The sequence below is a fragment of the Chelonus insularis genome, unplaced genomic scaffold (genome assembly GCF_013357705.1).
Source record: "Chelonus insularis isolate UGA/USDA-ARS -01 unplaced genomic scaffold, ASM1335770v1 contig_50_pilon, whole genome shotgun sequence".
NCBI lineage: Eukaryota > Metazoa > Arthropoda > Insecta > Hymenoptera > Braconidae > Chelonus > Chelonus insularis.
The window spans coordinates 377,569-392,913 of record NW_023276619.1 but is presented as its reverse complement, the minus strand read 5'-3'; the positions used below and the strand labels follow the sequence as shown (position 1 = coordinate 392,913).

Below are 15,345 nucleotides of genomic sequence, written 5' to 3'. Positions count from 1 at the left end.
CCAAACATATATATATATATATATATACATAATTAAAAAAAAATTTTTTGTAACAAATTAAAAGTTTGAGGTTTTAGATATGAATTAGAATTGCAGTAGATTATCGAACAATAACAATAGTAGTATAAAACGAAAAGATTGTATAACTTGCAATTAAACGACTCCATATCAAACTCAACCGCGAAATTGACAAAACTATCAATTATTTAGCTTTTTGTCTGATATGTTTGTAACTATTTTCTTGTTAGGAAGAAAAAAAATTAAAGCTCACCTTTACTTTCTAAAATCAGTACCGACAAGTTGACCTTTTTTTTCAAAATGTAATATGCTGTCATTAACCCTGTTAATCCACTTCCAATTATGATAATGTCAAATTCATCATATGAATTATTGTTCATATTACTCGTAATACTAGTAGAACAAATTTTCCTTTCAGATTTAAATGATAAAAATTTTAACTTATTCATTTTATGAGTATTTACAAATAATTTTATTACGTTTACATTAAAATAGCAATAAATACAAATTTATCAGTCTTCTTAAAAGCACAAAAATAAAAATAAGAATTTGTCATTTGTTTTTTAAATATATGATGTTCAATGATGTATGGAACACACTACCCGTACTGTGGGAGCGAAATATTTTTCATTTTTATCGGTATTTTATCAAGCAAAAAATTGAGATATTGATTTTACTTTAAAAGTTTCAATAGCATTACTTTTATGAAATAGATTTAATTTTATCAAATTTGTGTAACAATAAATTTTATTTACGTATATATCCAAAATTCTTATATATAAAACATGTCTGTACAATCATTACACGTCTTATCACTAAAAAAGAACACAATCATTTCCAGAATGTCTTAAAAATCTGATCCATCATCAATTTTTCACAATTGATGATTGCATTTAACAATAATAAAATTATGTTCTGAGAGTACTGTTTAAATTAAACTGGACAAGTGACATTTCAATCTATGATTGCACTGTAAATAAATTCTATTTGAACATTCACATAAAAACTAAAGTAATAACTTGTGTCCATCAAGTATTAATTCTTATCTAGATAAATTATGCAATTCTCATCACTTCTTCGAGATATTTATTAACAGATCTAGATCATATTGTAATTGTAGGTGTGATACTGTTGTCTATGGCCGCAAAAAAGCACGATAAAGTCAAAATCTTTTGAAAAAGATTCTGTTAAGTGAACTCACGATATAAGACTTGACGGTAATAATTTAATAAAATTTTCGGGGGATTCATTACAATCAGTGTGATTTGTCAAATTTTTTAGAAAGTTTTTTTTTAGATATGTTGACAATTAAAATTGGCTCTTATTGTTACACATAGACTTTTGTTAGAGAATTACGTGCTTTTATGACAATTATGCAATTTTTGAGTAAAAACTAAATTATCTTATGAATGGGTATCACAGTTTTTTAGTAAAAAATCACATAAGCTTCATAAAAACTCATATCTAACAATCAATTTTAGTTGCTAATGTTTCGAAAAATAGATTTCTAACAAATTTTTTAAAATCACGAGAATTATAATTAATATAATGTAAGAAATATAATAATATGACATCTTCCGAAAATTTTATTCAATTATTTCTAGTATAGGATCAACCTTTCTAAATGGCAATCTGAGATATTTTTTTTTGACTCGTCTGTAATCAAAAGTATCTCAATAAAATTTAAATTATACGTGTCATTATCAAATTGCAAAAATAGTTAAAGAAAAAGAATATTTTTCATTTTCTAAGTCAATCAATAGAATGGCCCCAGAATATTTCATATGTCTTGAAAGACCATTCAATGAGGAAATAGAAACGTAGTTTTGAAACTATGATAATAGGTTTAAGTGAAAGATTCATCCATAGTAGAATAAGATGAATTCACACTATTAGGAGATGCACTCATAGCCTCGTATCTTCTTCGTAAAATTTCTTGTAAATCACTACATGGACTATTCTCCCGTTTTGGCCGGATTGGATGTCCTCCAGGTGTTCTGAAAAGTTAGATAATTGCTGAAAAATCTTTTTAGGGAATAATTTGTAAATATCATGTATAAATTTCTTAAGAAATAATTATACAGTGAGACCTGGATAAATAACCGAGTTACTAATGTCGTGAAAACGGAAGTTACCAGAAATCATTTTTACCACAAATGAAAGAGTTCTTAATTGAGATAGAAGATAAAATACTGAAACTATTAAAGTAGTTTATTGCATCAACTAAATTTCCTTAAATAAAATAAAATTAGTGTTCCATTAGAATTCTACTTGTCCAGATTTTACTTGAATTATGTTCAACAATAATTGTGATTTTTTAAGTCTTTAAACTGTTCTTTAGTGATAAACTATTCTCAAACAAATGAAGCTCCAAATATATTTTAAAATAAAAAGACTGGCACAAATAAACACTAATTTTTTGCTCGGTGAATTGGCAACAAACCCACCGAACAATATTGCTATAAAAAAATATCATTATTCCTTTTATTCACATTAACTTTTCAATTTTTTCCATGTTTTAAGTCTAATGTAAATTCTTGTTAACGTATTACCAATATCTTAATGTTTTATTGAAGAAGATTATTTAAAAAAAGAAAATTCATAATTTACAAACCGTGCAATAGGCTTTAAATGAACTTTATGTATCTCATTGAGCATATCAGCCATTGATTTTTGAAGTACAAAAGGTTTTTTTCTATCTTCAAGCTTGTGATCTTGTAGACTAGCTCTTCTAGCTATGTGAGGTGTGCTCGGAGGAGGCAATGGTGGTGGTAGAGGAGGCCGTGATGGTGATACGGACAAATGTGTTTCAGTATTTTCATTTTTGTTCGATAACGACACCAATGATGAGTCTAAAAACAAAGCAAGAATTACACGAAAAGAATTCTTCCTTACAAGTAAATTAATGTGATTAATATATTTCAAAAGGAAAATACATCTTCCTGCATACCTAAATATTATTAATATCAAAGTGAAAAAAGCCTATCGTTTATTAAGTTTAGTCATTTATTCTATAAAATTCATACTCTTTGTTAATAGTTTTAAAAATGAATAATAATGTTACATTGATGAGTACAAATTTGTATATTATGTTTCATTAAGATCTTGAATTATTGTTCAAAATAAGTAAATATTCACGAACTTATTTTTAAAGTGTACGAAAAAACATTCTACTTTGATAAATGACCGTAACTGATTTTCGATGAAAAAAGGAATAATAAACTTTAGTTAAAATTAAGTTTTAATACACAAACGCTTAAATTTACAAATCAATAAACTTTCGAAATTCAAACATAAAGAAATTATCATTCATTTCAAATCTAAAATCAACGTTTGCATTGCACAAGATCAGCATTCACATATTATTGAAAAGCTTCAAACAAAGAAGTTGTATAAATTTTTACAAACTAAAGTATTAAGTATTAGTTATGTACAAATAATATATATCTTGAATTATATAAATTATATATAGTTTGAATACGATTTAATATAAATTTTAATTTATTTCAATATTAAAAATCTTATTAACTTCCTAGTCAGATGTAATTATACTGAGTCCGATCGGGTAAATCCCAAATTTTGACGTATCTCTACAATTTAAGGCCCCTAGAGTCGAATACAACAATTTTCAAATAAACGTCTATGTGAGCGTGTTTCCACTTACATGCTTTCAGAATTAATGTTCGTCACGATTATCTCAAGAATCTAAATTAATATTAATTTAGGACCAATTGTATTCAATGCATAATTCCACAACTTAAAACGGATTAGATTTTTTAAACAATTGGTTCAGCCATTTTTTGTATTATTAAAATCTTTTTCAGTCAGTACAATTCTACTGATTTTCATTGATGTACTTGGCATTTATTCAACTAGTACAACATTGTCGGAAATCAATTAATATCCATTTATATCATTTTTAAAAATAAAGAGTAGAACATTAAAGTCATCAACTCTGAGTTTTAATTGAAATTTTAAAAAATAGTTTTTTTTTTAATTCATTCCACATTAAATGGAAAATTTGTTGTTGAAGAAAAGTGAAATTAATTTTGTGAAGTTCATGAGTTCTCTTACATTCTAAAAAGTGTATAAGTACATAAGTATTGAGTACTTACGATGTTGATAACTAGTATTTTGAATTATTTGTGATACTTGTGTCCTCAATTCTTGTAATTCTTGCTCTAATGCCAATAGCCTTACTTCAGAACCGAAACTAATGGGTTCAAACAAATCCGGTTTACTTCCAGACAGTCGACCACTACAATGTAACACATTTATTAATAGGAAAAAATTATTTATCAATGTCTAGACACATGAGCTGAATTGTTATAAGACTAGATAAATGAATAATACTTTACTTTTCTGAACTACAACCATTTATGCGACTTAAATCATGATGAGATCCTTCGTTAATCATAGAATTTGACATAGAATGTAAAGGTGTTACCCGAACGTATATTTTTGGAGGTGGTCTTAACGGTAACATAGATCCAATTCTTCTAACAAGACTTCTCCTCTTTCCCCATACCTTCGGACGCGATTCCATCTGTAATGTTAAATTCCTAATTATTAAGTACTTAATTTACAATATATGACGTACCAGATTTATTTCCTTACTTTTTTGTATTTAACACTCAACTAATTTCAAAATCGGTTGTCGAATTGATGTATGCAATGCAATATTTTCACAAATTACTTACAGTTTATTTAATAATTACATTAAAAACGACTGAAATGAAAAGAATTAAATATGAATTAAAAAATTATTAAAATACGATAAAATATAGAGGTAACAATAATTGAAAAACTTTACGAATGATTATTCAAATAAAAAATTTTTTCTTTGTTACATATCGCCTGTGATATTTGATTCATAGGTTATATAGTCGATTTCGTGTATAATCAACCTAACTAGAAAGGGTACACTGGTGTTCATCAATGCTCTCCCTTTATCATAAGAGCAGTTACTGACCGCAGTAGTGATTTTTTTATATTGAGTTTCCGATCTAGAATTTTTTGAGTTTAGTCTGAATTAAAATAACAATAACCAGTAAAAATTCCTTAGAAAATGAATAAATTGTAATTTACGATTGTCCTGTTTGAACTGTCATCATGATTTTAAGATATAAAAAAAAAAACCAATTAACCTTTTGTAACGAACTTTTGTACAGTACTAGACATAAAAATGCTGTTCAAATTTTTAAAAAATATGCGATTTCCCTATACCATCCTATGGAAAATCACACAGAATTTATGTCCGGTACTGTACATACTTTCCTAACAATGAGAAAAATTATTTTGCATCCTTCAACATCATATTTTTAATATAATATTAAATTTTATAGTTTTTTAAGTTAAACCTAAACTTGAAAAATTCTCAATTGGAAACTCAAGATAGAAAAAATTACCACTGCGATCGATAATTGCTTTTAGGGAGGGGATTAATAAAGCCGAGTGTACTTTGATCTCTGAATAATAATGAGAGTAATAAAATAATCGGTCAACAAACAAGTTAAAATATTTAGTTGAATAATCGTAGAAATTTATTAAGTAATAGAAAACAGTAAAATTTCCGGCAATTGATCAGTAAATTTCTGTAAATAACCGTCGTAATTTATTGTATTCGATCTGCGCAGAAAGTCTCTTTTTCTTTCTCTCTTTGGGTGCTATTGGATCAGAGGAATTTACATGAGATCCAGCATGCTAAACCGCCAAAAAAAAAAGTTACTATGAGCATTACACTCATAATTTATGTTGATTCACACAGATAAACTGAAAAATAGAAAAAATAAAATGATACGTTTATGATCGTAAAAAGTCTTAATTCAATACAATGACTATATGATCCAATAAATTTAAATACAACATCATGTTGAATCATAAATAAATGATAATTGCATTCGAAGAACTCAATTAAGGCAGAGAAGAGAGACCAGTATAGAAGTCCAATGCTATATTAAGGCTGGGCTATACCTAAGAAAAGTTCCGAAGTGGACTTTGCGCCCTTGCGTTAAGCGGCGGAAGGCCGAAGCTCAGTTTCAATTGAAATTGAGTAGGTAACGGGGAAATTGCTCAAAAGATGATAATTTTCAGGGATGCATTAAAAAAGGGAACTCTTGGGGCACCATAGAATTCACAAATTCTTCAATCATCTGTTCCGAACAAGACAGAGAGGGTCGGCGAATGTTTGCCGAAAATCAGTCGTACCAATTTTTGACTGTGTAGTTGGCAGCCTGCGGGCATTAATTAAAAAAAAGCGAAAGGCAACTCAGTGTGATAAAATGACGGAGGGCGCTGCAATCGTTTATTATTGAGTTATGATAATGTAGAAAACATAATTATTTGGAAAATAATATTTTCTTAACTGTAAGATGGCGCCTCAGGATAAAAATTTTAATAGTACAGAAATTGTCAAAAGTCTCTTTAAAAACAAACATTTGACAGATTATAATGTTAAAAGAAGAAATTCTTGAAGATCACTTACATGGTCACTGGAAAAGAATGCAAACCCATTTATATACATATTCAGAGTTAGCATAGATTGGTGTACCAGCAATGAATATTGGAAACGAAGCTCATATTCTTACGTGGAGTGTCAAGCAAATGCAATAGACAAATTAATTAGTCAGGTGAGGTAGCCGAAAGATGCGATTGAATAAATCTATTGCCAGCAGCATTGGTAGTAATTTAAATCGCTTTGGAGGTGCTCAAGATTTAAATAAAATGCTACTGACTGATGATTATTTCAGTGATGTTAATCCACGCAGTATGCGACGTTTAATGAATGTTTTTTATGTTATGGGTAATTTTTGTTTCACATTTATTTTTCATATTTTAAAATAATTGAAATATATTGTGATAAATTTTTTATTTGCAGGAAGACTATTAAAAGCATTCCAGATTGACTTTAATTGGTATCATTTAGCTAGTTGGATCAATATTACTGTGCAGTGGCCTTTTAAACCTTCTTGGATGATTCTTCACTATGAAATGTATGAAGACACTTTTGAAGATTCAATGTCTTTGAAGACATTGTATGATAAGTAAGTATTGATTCAATTGTCTGAAGACAAATGTTTAGAACAAACAAATTGAATTTGAACTTTTTTTTTGTTATTTTAGAATTCGTTCACAAATTCCAGTACTTAAAAACGTTCAACTTCTCTTAGAAATGGATAGAGATGAGCGTAAACTCGATGTTTTTCTAATATTTCATCGCTCCAGTCTTCTAATTAGTGATATGAGAATATTCTTGCCATTTACTATTAATCTTGATCTTTATATAAAAAATAAAATAAAAGAAGAGCAACAAAGTATTGAAGAAGATGTTCATTTAGGAATATATAAAAATCAATGGCAAAAGACAAATGAGTCATGGATTCCAAATAGAACTAATTTGACAAATCGTCATGCTAAATTAGTTAAAACTCCAAGTTTATCGGGACCACCATTCCCACCATTAGGACCTTGGGCTATTCCTCCAGTCTATGATTGGCATCATCCTTGGGTCCAAATACCACCAACTGAACCTCCAGTTAAGCCTCTTCCAGTGACTACTACTTTACCATTGGAAATTCTTGAAATAAAATTATCAAGTTTATTAAGTTAAAAATTTATTATTAGTTGAGTACAAATGAAATGATTGTAAATAGTGTAAATAGATGTACTATTTTATGTTTTTTACTTCACCTTGATAAGTTATTACGAAATATATTCCGAAATTTTTTTAGATAAGATAATGAGGTTCTATTTTTTTTTAAGACCTTGATAATTGCAAGGATAAAAGCACATGGATTTCAATTGGTCAAAATTTTTTTTTTCTTTTTTTCATATTTATTATTTATTGTTTTTTTACATAGTGTTTCATTTAAAGGCTACAAAAGAACTCTTAGTTACATAATTTTTTTATGTTCACTAGTAGATTTAATTAAGACAGGTCCTTATAAGTTATCGCGGATATTATCTTCATTATATTTCCGTTGAACATACTTATAATACCAATGGATGTACTTATACACATGATAATAATTATTTCTCCTTTCATCCCTTGGTAGTGATCGTAGATACTGGAATGAATAATCAGTATCAATATTTTTATTATTATTGTACTTTATCTATAAAATTATAATTCTGATATTTACGTTATATCTTTCAACCATCTGAACAAAGCGTTGATAGCATTGTTCAGCTGTGAATTGTCTGGTCAACCTGCTATCTCTTGTCATTTCGCTGAAAGAAATCATGTTATTGCATTAAATTTTATAGCGATACAAACTTTATCATCGTCTCAATACTGTAAAAAGTTTTTCATACTTACTTCCAATAATTTTCATCCACCAAGTTGAAGACGTCATTCCAGTTGCGTGTATTGAATTCTTTATGAAAATCATTAGTTCTCATAATAGCTAAAATAATGTCATTGTGTTGACCCCCTAAAAAGAATTGTAACTATTACAATAATGTTCGCGAGGAAAAATGAATATATGTAATTAATTTATATACTTAACATGCATGAATATGCTAATAATTGTACAAAGATTGCAAGAAATATCTCTTACAAATGCAACTCTTTGTTTGCGAACGACATCATCTAATGATTTCAGCAGTTTCAATCTATCATATTTTTAATATTTAATACTCATTTGGAAAGAATTTATTTACTTACAGAATACTTCAGCACCGTTTGTATCCATATTTAGGTTTTCCTTTTTATTAGACGGGTTTAATCGTACAATTAACCACGCTTTGCTGCGACAGAATCCTGTTCTTTGTTTTTTTAATGATTCTTTTACTTTATTCTATACGACGCATATTAAGTCACTCATACAATTTTTTAAAATTAGAACTAAGCGCCATCGGCACTTTGCGGTGTTTCCGGACAAAAACGAATGCGAAATAAAATTGCTGTAAAATACTGAAAAACACGTAACGAAAAATGTTGTATTGCATTGAAAATTTGTTTAGTAATTTAATGAAACGTTCTGTAATATTTGTGGAAAAATAAAAAATGAAAATAAATCCAAAAATTCAATCAAAAGGAAAACCACATAGTGGTGAATGGATAATAAATGGATATTCATATCATATAGACAAAAAACACGTAAACAAAAAAGGTATTATGACAACGTAAGTAAATGAATGTTATGTAGAATTGTTATTGAAAATAATTTAAAAATAATAATTGTTAAAAGCCTTGAAACTATTTAACCGTTAAGAGTATGTTGTCACTATTTTCTTAACTTTTTTTTTCGTTTTGTATCATGTCAAGATATTTAAAATGCATAAAAAAAAATTGTAACGGACGAGGCCTCATACACAACAATAATTTTCAAGAAAACCATGATCATAATCATTTACACGACCCGCTGCTAACAGAAAAACAAGAATTTCAAAGCAGTTTGAAACAATGCAGTTGCGTATGTTTTACTACTCCTCGTCAGATATACGCAACTGTACAAATGCAGTAAGTTATTACTTGTTGCACATAAAAATATTTTATTTATTTTATGACAAAAATGTATGTATGAAAATTTTTTAGTTTTCCTGAAGCAGCCGCTGAGAAACCTTTATCTATAGTTCATCGATCAATTCAGAATTATTGTCAGCAATTGCAACCAGAAAGGATCAGTTTAAAACATTTGAACGACAGTTTAGATAGCTTTATCCAATGTTTACAGTTACCAGAAAATTATAATCAACTACAATATGGACTGGGAAAAGAGTACCAATTAAAAATTAAAATTCAGAAATTCACAGTTATAATAGAAAAAATCAACATTCCTGCAATAAACATACTTTTTTTTGATGAACAATTCATTACAAATATGAGCTCGAAAATCAAGACGATTATGATTGATGCCACTTATCGATGCGTACCTAAATTACAACAGAAAAATATGCAGTTGCTGACAATTATGACAAGAGTTGGTAATGAAGCGGATAGAAAAGGAGCAGTAAGTGATCTATCATAATACTTAATAGTTGTCTCTGAAGTTCTTGAAAAATTTTTGTTACATTGAAGGAAATCTGTCTGTAGAATAAATATTGACTTACTATAATAGTTATATTATTCTTGTGAGGTAATACTATTTTTTAATTCATTTCAGGCTATTCCATTTATGTGGATAATGATGACCCGGAAAGCCGAAAAATGTTATGTTAACATATTCCAATTCATGAGGACGAGATTTCCAATGATACATCCAGAAGTGTACATTTCAGATTTTGAATCAGCCATTCATAACTCAATAAAACAGGTGTACCCAAACATTGTCGGCAGACATTGCTATTATCATTATTCTCAAGTGAGTACGAAATACTATAAAATTATTAAAATCTGTGTTTTTATTTTTTAATACTTGACACAAAATAAAGAACAATTTTTTGTAGGCTTTAATCAAAAAGGCGAAATCGCTCCATGTCATTGGTAAAAATATCTATCCAGCAACAGACCCTGACATTTACATTATTATTAAAGAATTAATAGCCCTAGCATTAATACCATTGAAACAAATTGCAGCAACATTCTGCACCATTAAGTCAAAATGCACAGAAGAATTTGGTACATATTTTGACAGGTTTTTACAATATTACGAAAATTATTGGATAAAAAGAATTACCCCATCTGGCTTTTCTGTATACGGCAATCATTACGATAGAACAAATAATTGTATCGAATCATACCATAGAGGGTTGAATAATTTATTACCAAAAAATCCTCATCCAAATTTTTTTTTATGTAAGTTGACATGTATACTGCTCTTTCTCATTTTATTTATGTAACTTGTAATATTAATTGGGTTAATTTTAGTCGTTATCAAATACAAACAAATTGATGGACGAACAACGTGGAATCATTTTATCATTTTTAATCTTTTTTATTACAATCATTTCATTTGTACTCAACTAATAATAAATTTTTAACTTATTAAATAATGGAAAACATACAGACTTCATTAAATCTTTAGGAAACTTATGACTGTTGTAATCTCTCCTTTCACTCATGGAATTTACAGGCAAATTATTACTCATTTCGCTGGTAACTTTGATGAAATATTAAAAATAATTTAGATAACTGGATTAATTAATGTTTTGTTTACACAGTTAGTTTTTTTATTTGATATAAAATAGTCAGCAATAAATGGAAAATAAAACTGTTCAAAGTAAAAACAAACTAATCTAATATCTTCACAAATGTATCATTTTGATATTAATCAGACTAGAAATGAGTGCCATATTCGTTGTTGTCAGGGCTTTGGTCATCAGACTTTGGTGGTTTTTCAACAATAACCACAGGCAGTGTAAGCGGTAGGGAGGAAGACTCATCTGGAAGTGAGTCTGGAGGTACTACAGTAGGTGAGGGTACATCTAAAACATCTTCACATGCTTCTTCGTTCGATGTTTGAAGAGCTCCACAGATCATCTGTTCTTCTAGAGTCACCTAATACCTGAAACACTTATTTAACATACGTTTTATGATTATTATCTTATTATAAATAACTTGAAATAAAATTTCACACAAACATAATAAAATTTTTATTGTTCAATGATTATTACTAACAAAAGAGTCATTTAAAAAATCAGATTGTAGTGTCTATCAAAACAATTTAAATAATAATCAAATATAAAAAATATTACAAGCTGATTTAATCGTGACTTTTGCAAACACTAAAATGATTGTGTTTCTTACTTAGAACTAATTCCGTACGTCATGAAATTTTGTGTACATGATAAAAGTAAATAACTAAGTATCTGATCATTTGATATTATTTTAAAGTATTTTGTTTTTATACATTCTTACCTGCTTTTCCATTATTGAATATTTTGTTGGATCACGTCTTGATGATCCATCTGTTCGACTTGTGGGCTTTTCTTTATCTCCATGAGTGGAATATATTTGAAAACTACTTTGAGACTCTCTTGTTTCTACAAAAAAAAATTGCAAATGTATGAAAAAAAGTATTGCTTGAATACTGAATTAAATATTAATTTAAAATTGTAATACCTTTGCGGTCATTTGGTTCAGGTCGTACAGTAAATCGTACACTACGTGAACCTTCTTTACAAACTGAAAATACTGATCGTTCCTGTTCTCGAAGTGATACAATAACTATTCGGAAAATCTCCCAGTCACCAAAACTTATATTAAGTACTTGTTTTAATTCTGATAAATCACAGTGGAACAAGACTTTTCTAGTAATATTATTTTCTCTAACGATACTCTTATAACTCTTTACTTTATTAGGGTTTAATTCATCAATTTTTGATAGAAGATTACAAATATTATTGACAGATAAACTTGATAATTTTATTTCAAGAATTTCCAATGGTAAAGTAGTAGTCACTGGAAGAGGCTTAACTGGAGGTTCAGTTGGTGGTATTTGGACCCAAGGATGATGCCAATCATAGACTGGAGGAATAGCCCAAGGTCCTAATGGTGGGAATGGTGGTCCCGATAAACTTGGAGTTTTAACTAATTTAGCATGACGATTTGTCAAATTAGTTCTATTTGGAATCCATGACTCATTTGTCTTTTGCCATTGATTTTTATATATTCCTAAATGAACATCTTCTTCAATACTTTGTTGCTCTTCTTTTATTTTATTTTTTATATAAAGATCAAGATTAATAGTAAATGGCAAGAATATTCTCATATCACTAATTAGAAGACTGGAGCGATGAAATATTAGAAAAACATCGAGTTTACGCTCATCTCTATCCATTTCTAAGAGAAGTTGAACGTTTTTAAGTACTGGAATTTGTGAACGAATTCTAAAATAACAAAAAAAAAGTTCAAATTCAATTTGTTTGTTCTAAACATTTGTCTTCAGACAATTGAATCAATACTTACTTATCATACAATGTCTTCAAAGACATTGAATCTTCAAAAGTGTCTTCATACATTTCATAGTGAAGAATCATCCAAGAAGGTTTAAAAGGCCACTGCACAGTAATATTGATCCAACTAGCTAAATGATACCAATTAAAGTCAATCTGGAATGCTTTTAATAGTCTTCCTGCAAATAAAAAATTTATCACAATATATTTCAATTATTTTAAAATATGAAAAATAAATGTGAAACAAAAATTACCCATAACATAAAAAACATTCATTAAACGTCGCATACTGCGTGGATTAACATCACTGAAATAATCATCAGTCAGTAGCATTTTATTTAAATCTTGAGCACCTCCAAAGCGATTTAAATTACTACCAATGCTGCTGGCAATAGATTTATTCAATCGCATCTTTCGGCTACCTCACCTGACTAATTAATTTGTCTATTGCATTTGCTTGACACTCCACGTAAGAATATGAGCTTCGTTTCCAATATTCATTGCTGGTACACCAATCTATGCTAACTCTGAATATGTATATAAATGGGTTTGCATTCTTTTCCAGTGACCATGTAAGTGATCTTCAAGAATTTCTTCTTTTAACATTATAATCTGTCAAATGTTTGTTTTTAAAGAGACTTTTGACAATTTCTGTACTATTAAAATTTTTATCCTGAGGCGCCATCTTACAGTTAAGAAAATATTATTTTCCAAATAATTATGTTTTCTACATTATCATAACTCAATAATAAACGATTGCAGCGCCCTCCGTCATTTTATCACACTGAGTTGCCTTTCGCTTTTTTTTAATTAATGCCCGCAGGCTGCCAACTACACAGTCAAAAATTGGTACGACTGATTTTCGGCAAACATTCGCCGACCCGACAGAGAACAAAGTACTACATCTTTCTCCGTCTTATTCATCAGAGAGAAGACTGCGAGTTCTGGCGCTTCGCCGGCAAGCTCTTATCCCCACCCTCTGTACATTAGTTGTAGGATTATTTTTTAAACAATTCGTAATGATAAACATCAAAAAACAGTCAAAACAATCCACGGTGAGTTCCGGCGCTATAATTAATAAATATAGAATTTCGAAAGAATCTATGCTAGCTCTGTGGTCATAGACTTTTATTTTGCCGATGAGGGTTCGATCCTAGCCACGACAAATTTTTTGTTTTACATTCGTTAAAATGACATATAATTATCATAATTACCTATTCATATTAGTTTAAAATTAATTTCTAAATGTTTCCAAAAACGACATGTATTCTCTTTATTAAAAAATGTAGATTCTATAAAACTTTAAAAAACAATCTTAATCCAACATGAATAGGTAATGATTGTAATTATGTGTAATTGTAACAACGAAAAAAGAAATTGGCTGTGACGGGGTAGTCCAGTCATATTAAATTTTAAATCGGGAAATCTTGAAATGGATAAAATTTTAATAGAATATTTGTAGGGGATGTAGAATTAGTTTCCCCTAAAAAAAAGTGAGCTCCGACACCGGGCAAGGATTGAAATCACCCTTTAAACGCTTTTTTATGCATTTTTTCATGTTTGTTCTCATTTTTTTCGAGAACTATAATAAATATGAAAAAATGTTTTAAGTAAATGTTGTAGCGGCTACGTTTTTACATAAAAAAGTCCGCATCTTCGCAACCTTACCTGTAACAGGTAAAAAGTTATCAACCTCTAAAGGTTGGTAAAATCAAAACCGGTGAAAATATTGAACACCCTTGGCGTACGATACTACTGTGAGAGAGACAGAGCGATACGTTCGCGCTTGTCACTCTCATTGCATGTTTTCGGGCCTAAACGCACGCATGTTAAACTCCGCCCTTTGAGGAAACAAGAAGAGAAGATACATAGAGTCAATGAGTTAGAAAAAGAGAGCCTTATTGAGTGATTTTCGGCTTCTCCGGAAATATCTGACGCACAAGGTCAGTGTTTTCCTTTTCAATACATTCTCAAGTTTTAAATGTATTGAGTTTTATTTCAATTGACTTGAAATTAAAATATTCCAAGCCAAATAATAATAAATAAATAAATAAATTAATTAATTAATATAATAAAATTAATAGAATATTATATATTTATTATTATTATAATTACAAACGGCTATTTGAATGGTGAATAAAAAAATTATTTGAGAGTAAAATTTATTTAATTTAAAAATTAAGTATAAAATCATTTTTAACAATAAATTAAACTATATTTGAAATAAATCATCTTCTTACTTTACATTAATAATTATTTATTTTATTTTTATTATAATTACGTAGTGCTATTTAAATTGTAAATAACACAAATAAAAAAAAAAACAATATTAACATAGAAAATTCTGTTTCAATGAATAATTAAAAAATAAAATAATTTTTAATATTTAATCGAATTTTATTTTTAAAAAAAATTTTTTGTACATTGTTTTAAATTAAATTAAATTGCTTATTAAATATATATATATTTAATATATTAAATATATATATA

At 28.5% G+C, this 15,345-nt stretch overlaps 3 protein-coding genes across 3 annotated transcripts; 1 reads left to right on the top strand and 2 right to left on the bottom strand.

Annotated features, from left to right (window-relative positions):
* Positions 1 to 477: 477 nt before the first annotated feature.
* Positions 478 to 5,066, bottom strand: LOC118070099 (mitochondrial fission regulator 2-like). Its single transcript, XM_035088522.1, has 6 exons — positions 4,832 to 5,066; positions 4,636 to 4,747; positions 4,377 to 4,564; positions 4,134 to 4,276; positions 2,633 to 2,870; positions 478 to 2,015 (listed from the first exon to the last, which is right to left on the bottom strand). The coding sequence occupies exons 3-6, from the start codon at positions 4,562 to 4,564 to the stop codon at positions 1,865 to 1,867; spliced, it is 720 nt and encodes a 239-aa protein (XP_034944413.1). The 5' UTR covers positions 4,636 to 4,747; positions 4,832 to 5,066; the 3' UTR covers positions 478 to 1,864.
* A 1,590-nt stretch (positions 5,067 to 6,656) lies between these two features.
* LOC118070070 (kinase D-interacting substrate of 220 kDa-like) lies at positions 6,657 to 7,757 on the top strand. Its single transcript, XM_035088491.1, has 4 exons — positions 6,657 to 6,820; positions 6,896 to 7,061; positions 7,141 to 7,567; positions 7,749 to 7,757. Exons 1-4 carry the CDS (start codon positions 6,664 to 6,666, stop codon positions 7,755 to 7,757), a joined length of 759 nt encoding a protein of 252 aa, XP_034944382.1. The 5' UTR covers positions 6,657 to 6,663.
* Positions 7,758 to 11,211: 3,454 nt separating this feature from the next.
* LOC118070069 (kinase D-interacting substrate of 220 kDa-like) lies at positions 11,212 to 13,273 on the bottom strand. Its single transcript, XM_035088490.1, has 6 exons — positions 13,110 to 13,273; positions 12,869 to 13,034; positions 12,317 to 12,789; positions 12,023 to 12,253; positions 11,819 to 11,943; positions 11,212 to 11,473 (listed from the first exon to the last, which is right to left on the bottom strand). Exons 1-6 carry the CDS (start codon positions 13,264 to 13,266, stop codon positions 11,459 to 11,461), a joined length of 1,167 nt encoding a protein of 388 aa, XP_034944381.1. The 5' UTR covers positions 13,267 to 13,273; the 3' UTR covers positions 11,212 to 11,458.
* Positions 13,274 to 15,345: the final 2,072 nt, after the last annotated feature.

Coding starts and splice junctions, on each gene's coding strand:
- LOC118070099 (XM_035088522.1), bottom strand. CDS start 4,564: ATGGAATCGCGTCCGAAGGTATGGGGAAAGAGGAGAAGTCTTGTTAGA. Junction 4,277..4,376: donor AATGGTTGTAGTTCAGAAAA/GTAAAGTATTAT, acceptor GTTACATTGTAG/TGGTCGACTGTCTGGAAGTA. Junction 2,016..2,632: donor CATTTAAAGCCTATTGCACG/GTTTGTAAATTA, acceptor CTAACTTTTCAG/AACACCTGGAGGACATCCAA.
- LOC118070070 (XM_035088491.1), top strand. CDS start 6,664: ATGCGATTGAATAAATCTATTGCCAGCAGCATTGGTAGTAATTTAAAT. Junction 6,821..6,895: donor GAATGTTTTTTATGTTATGG/GTAATTTTTGTT, acceptor TTTTATTTGCAG/GAAGACTATTAAAAGCATTC. Junction 7,062..7,140: donor TTGAAGACATTGTATGATAA/GTAAGTATTGAT, acceptor TTGTTATTTTAG/AATTCGTTCACAAATTCCAG.
- LOC118070069 (XM_035088490.1), bottom strand. CDS start 13,266: ATGCGATTGAATAAATCTATTGCCAGCAGCATTGGTAGTAATTTAAAT. Junction 12,790..12,868: donor TTGAAGACATTGTATGATAA/GTAAGTATTGAT, acceptor TTGTTATTTTAG/AATTCGTTCACAAATTCCAG. Junction 12,254..12,316: donor TCTTGAAATAAAATTATCAA/GTTTATCTGTCA, acceptor ACCCTAATAAAG/TAAAGAGTTATAAGAGTATC.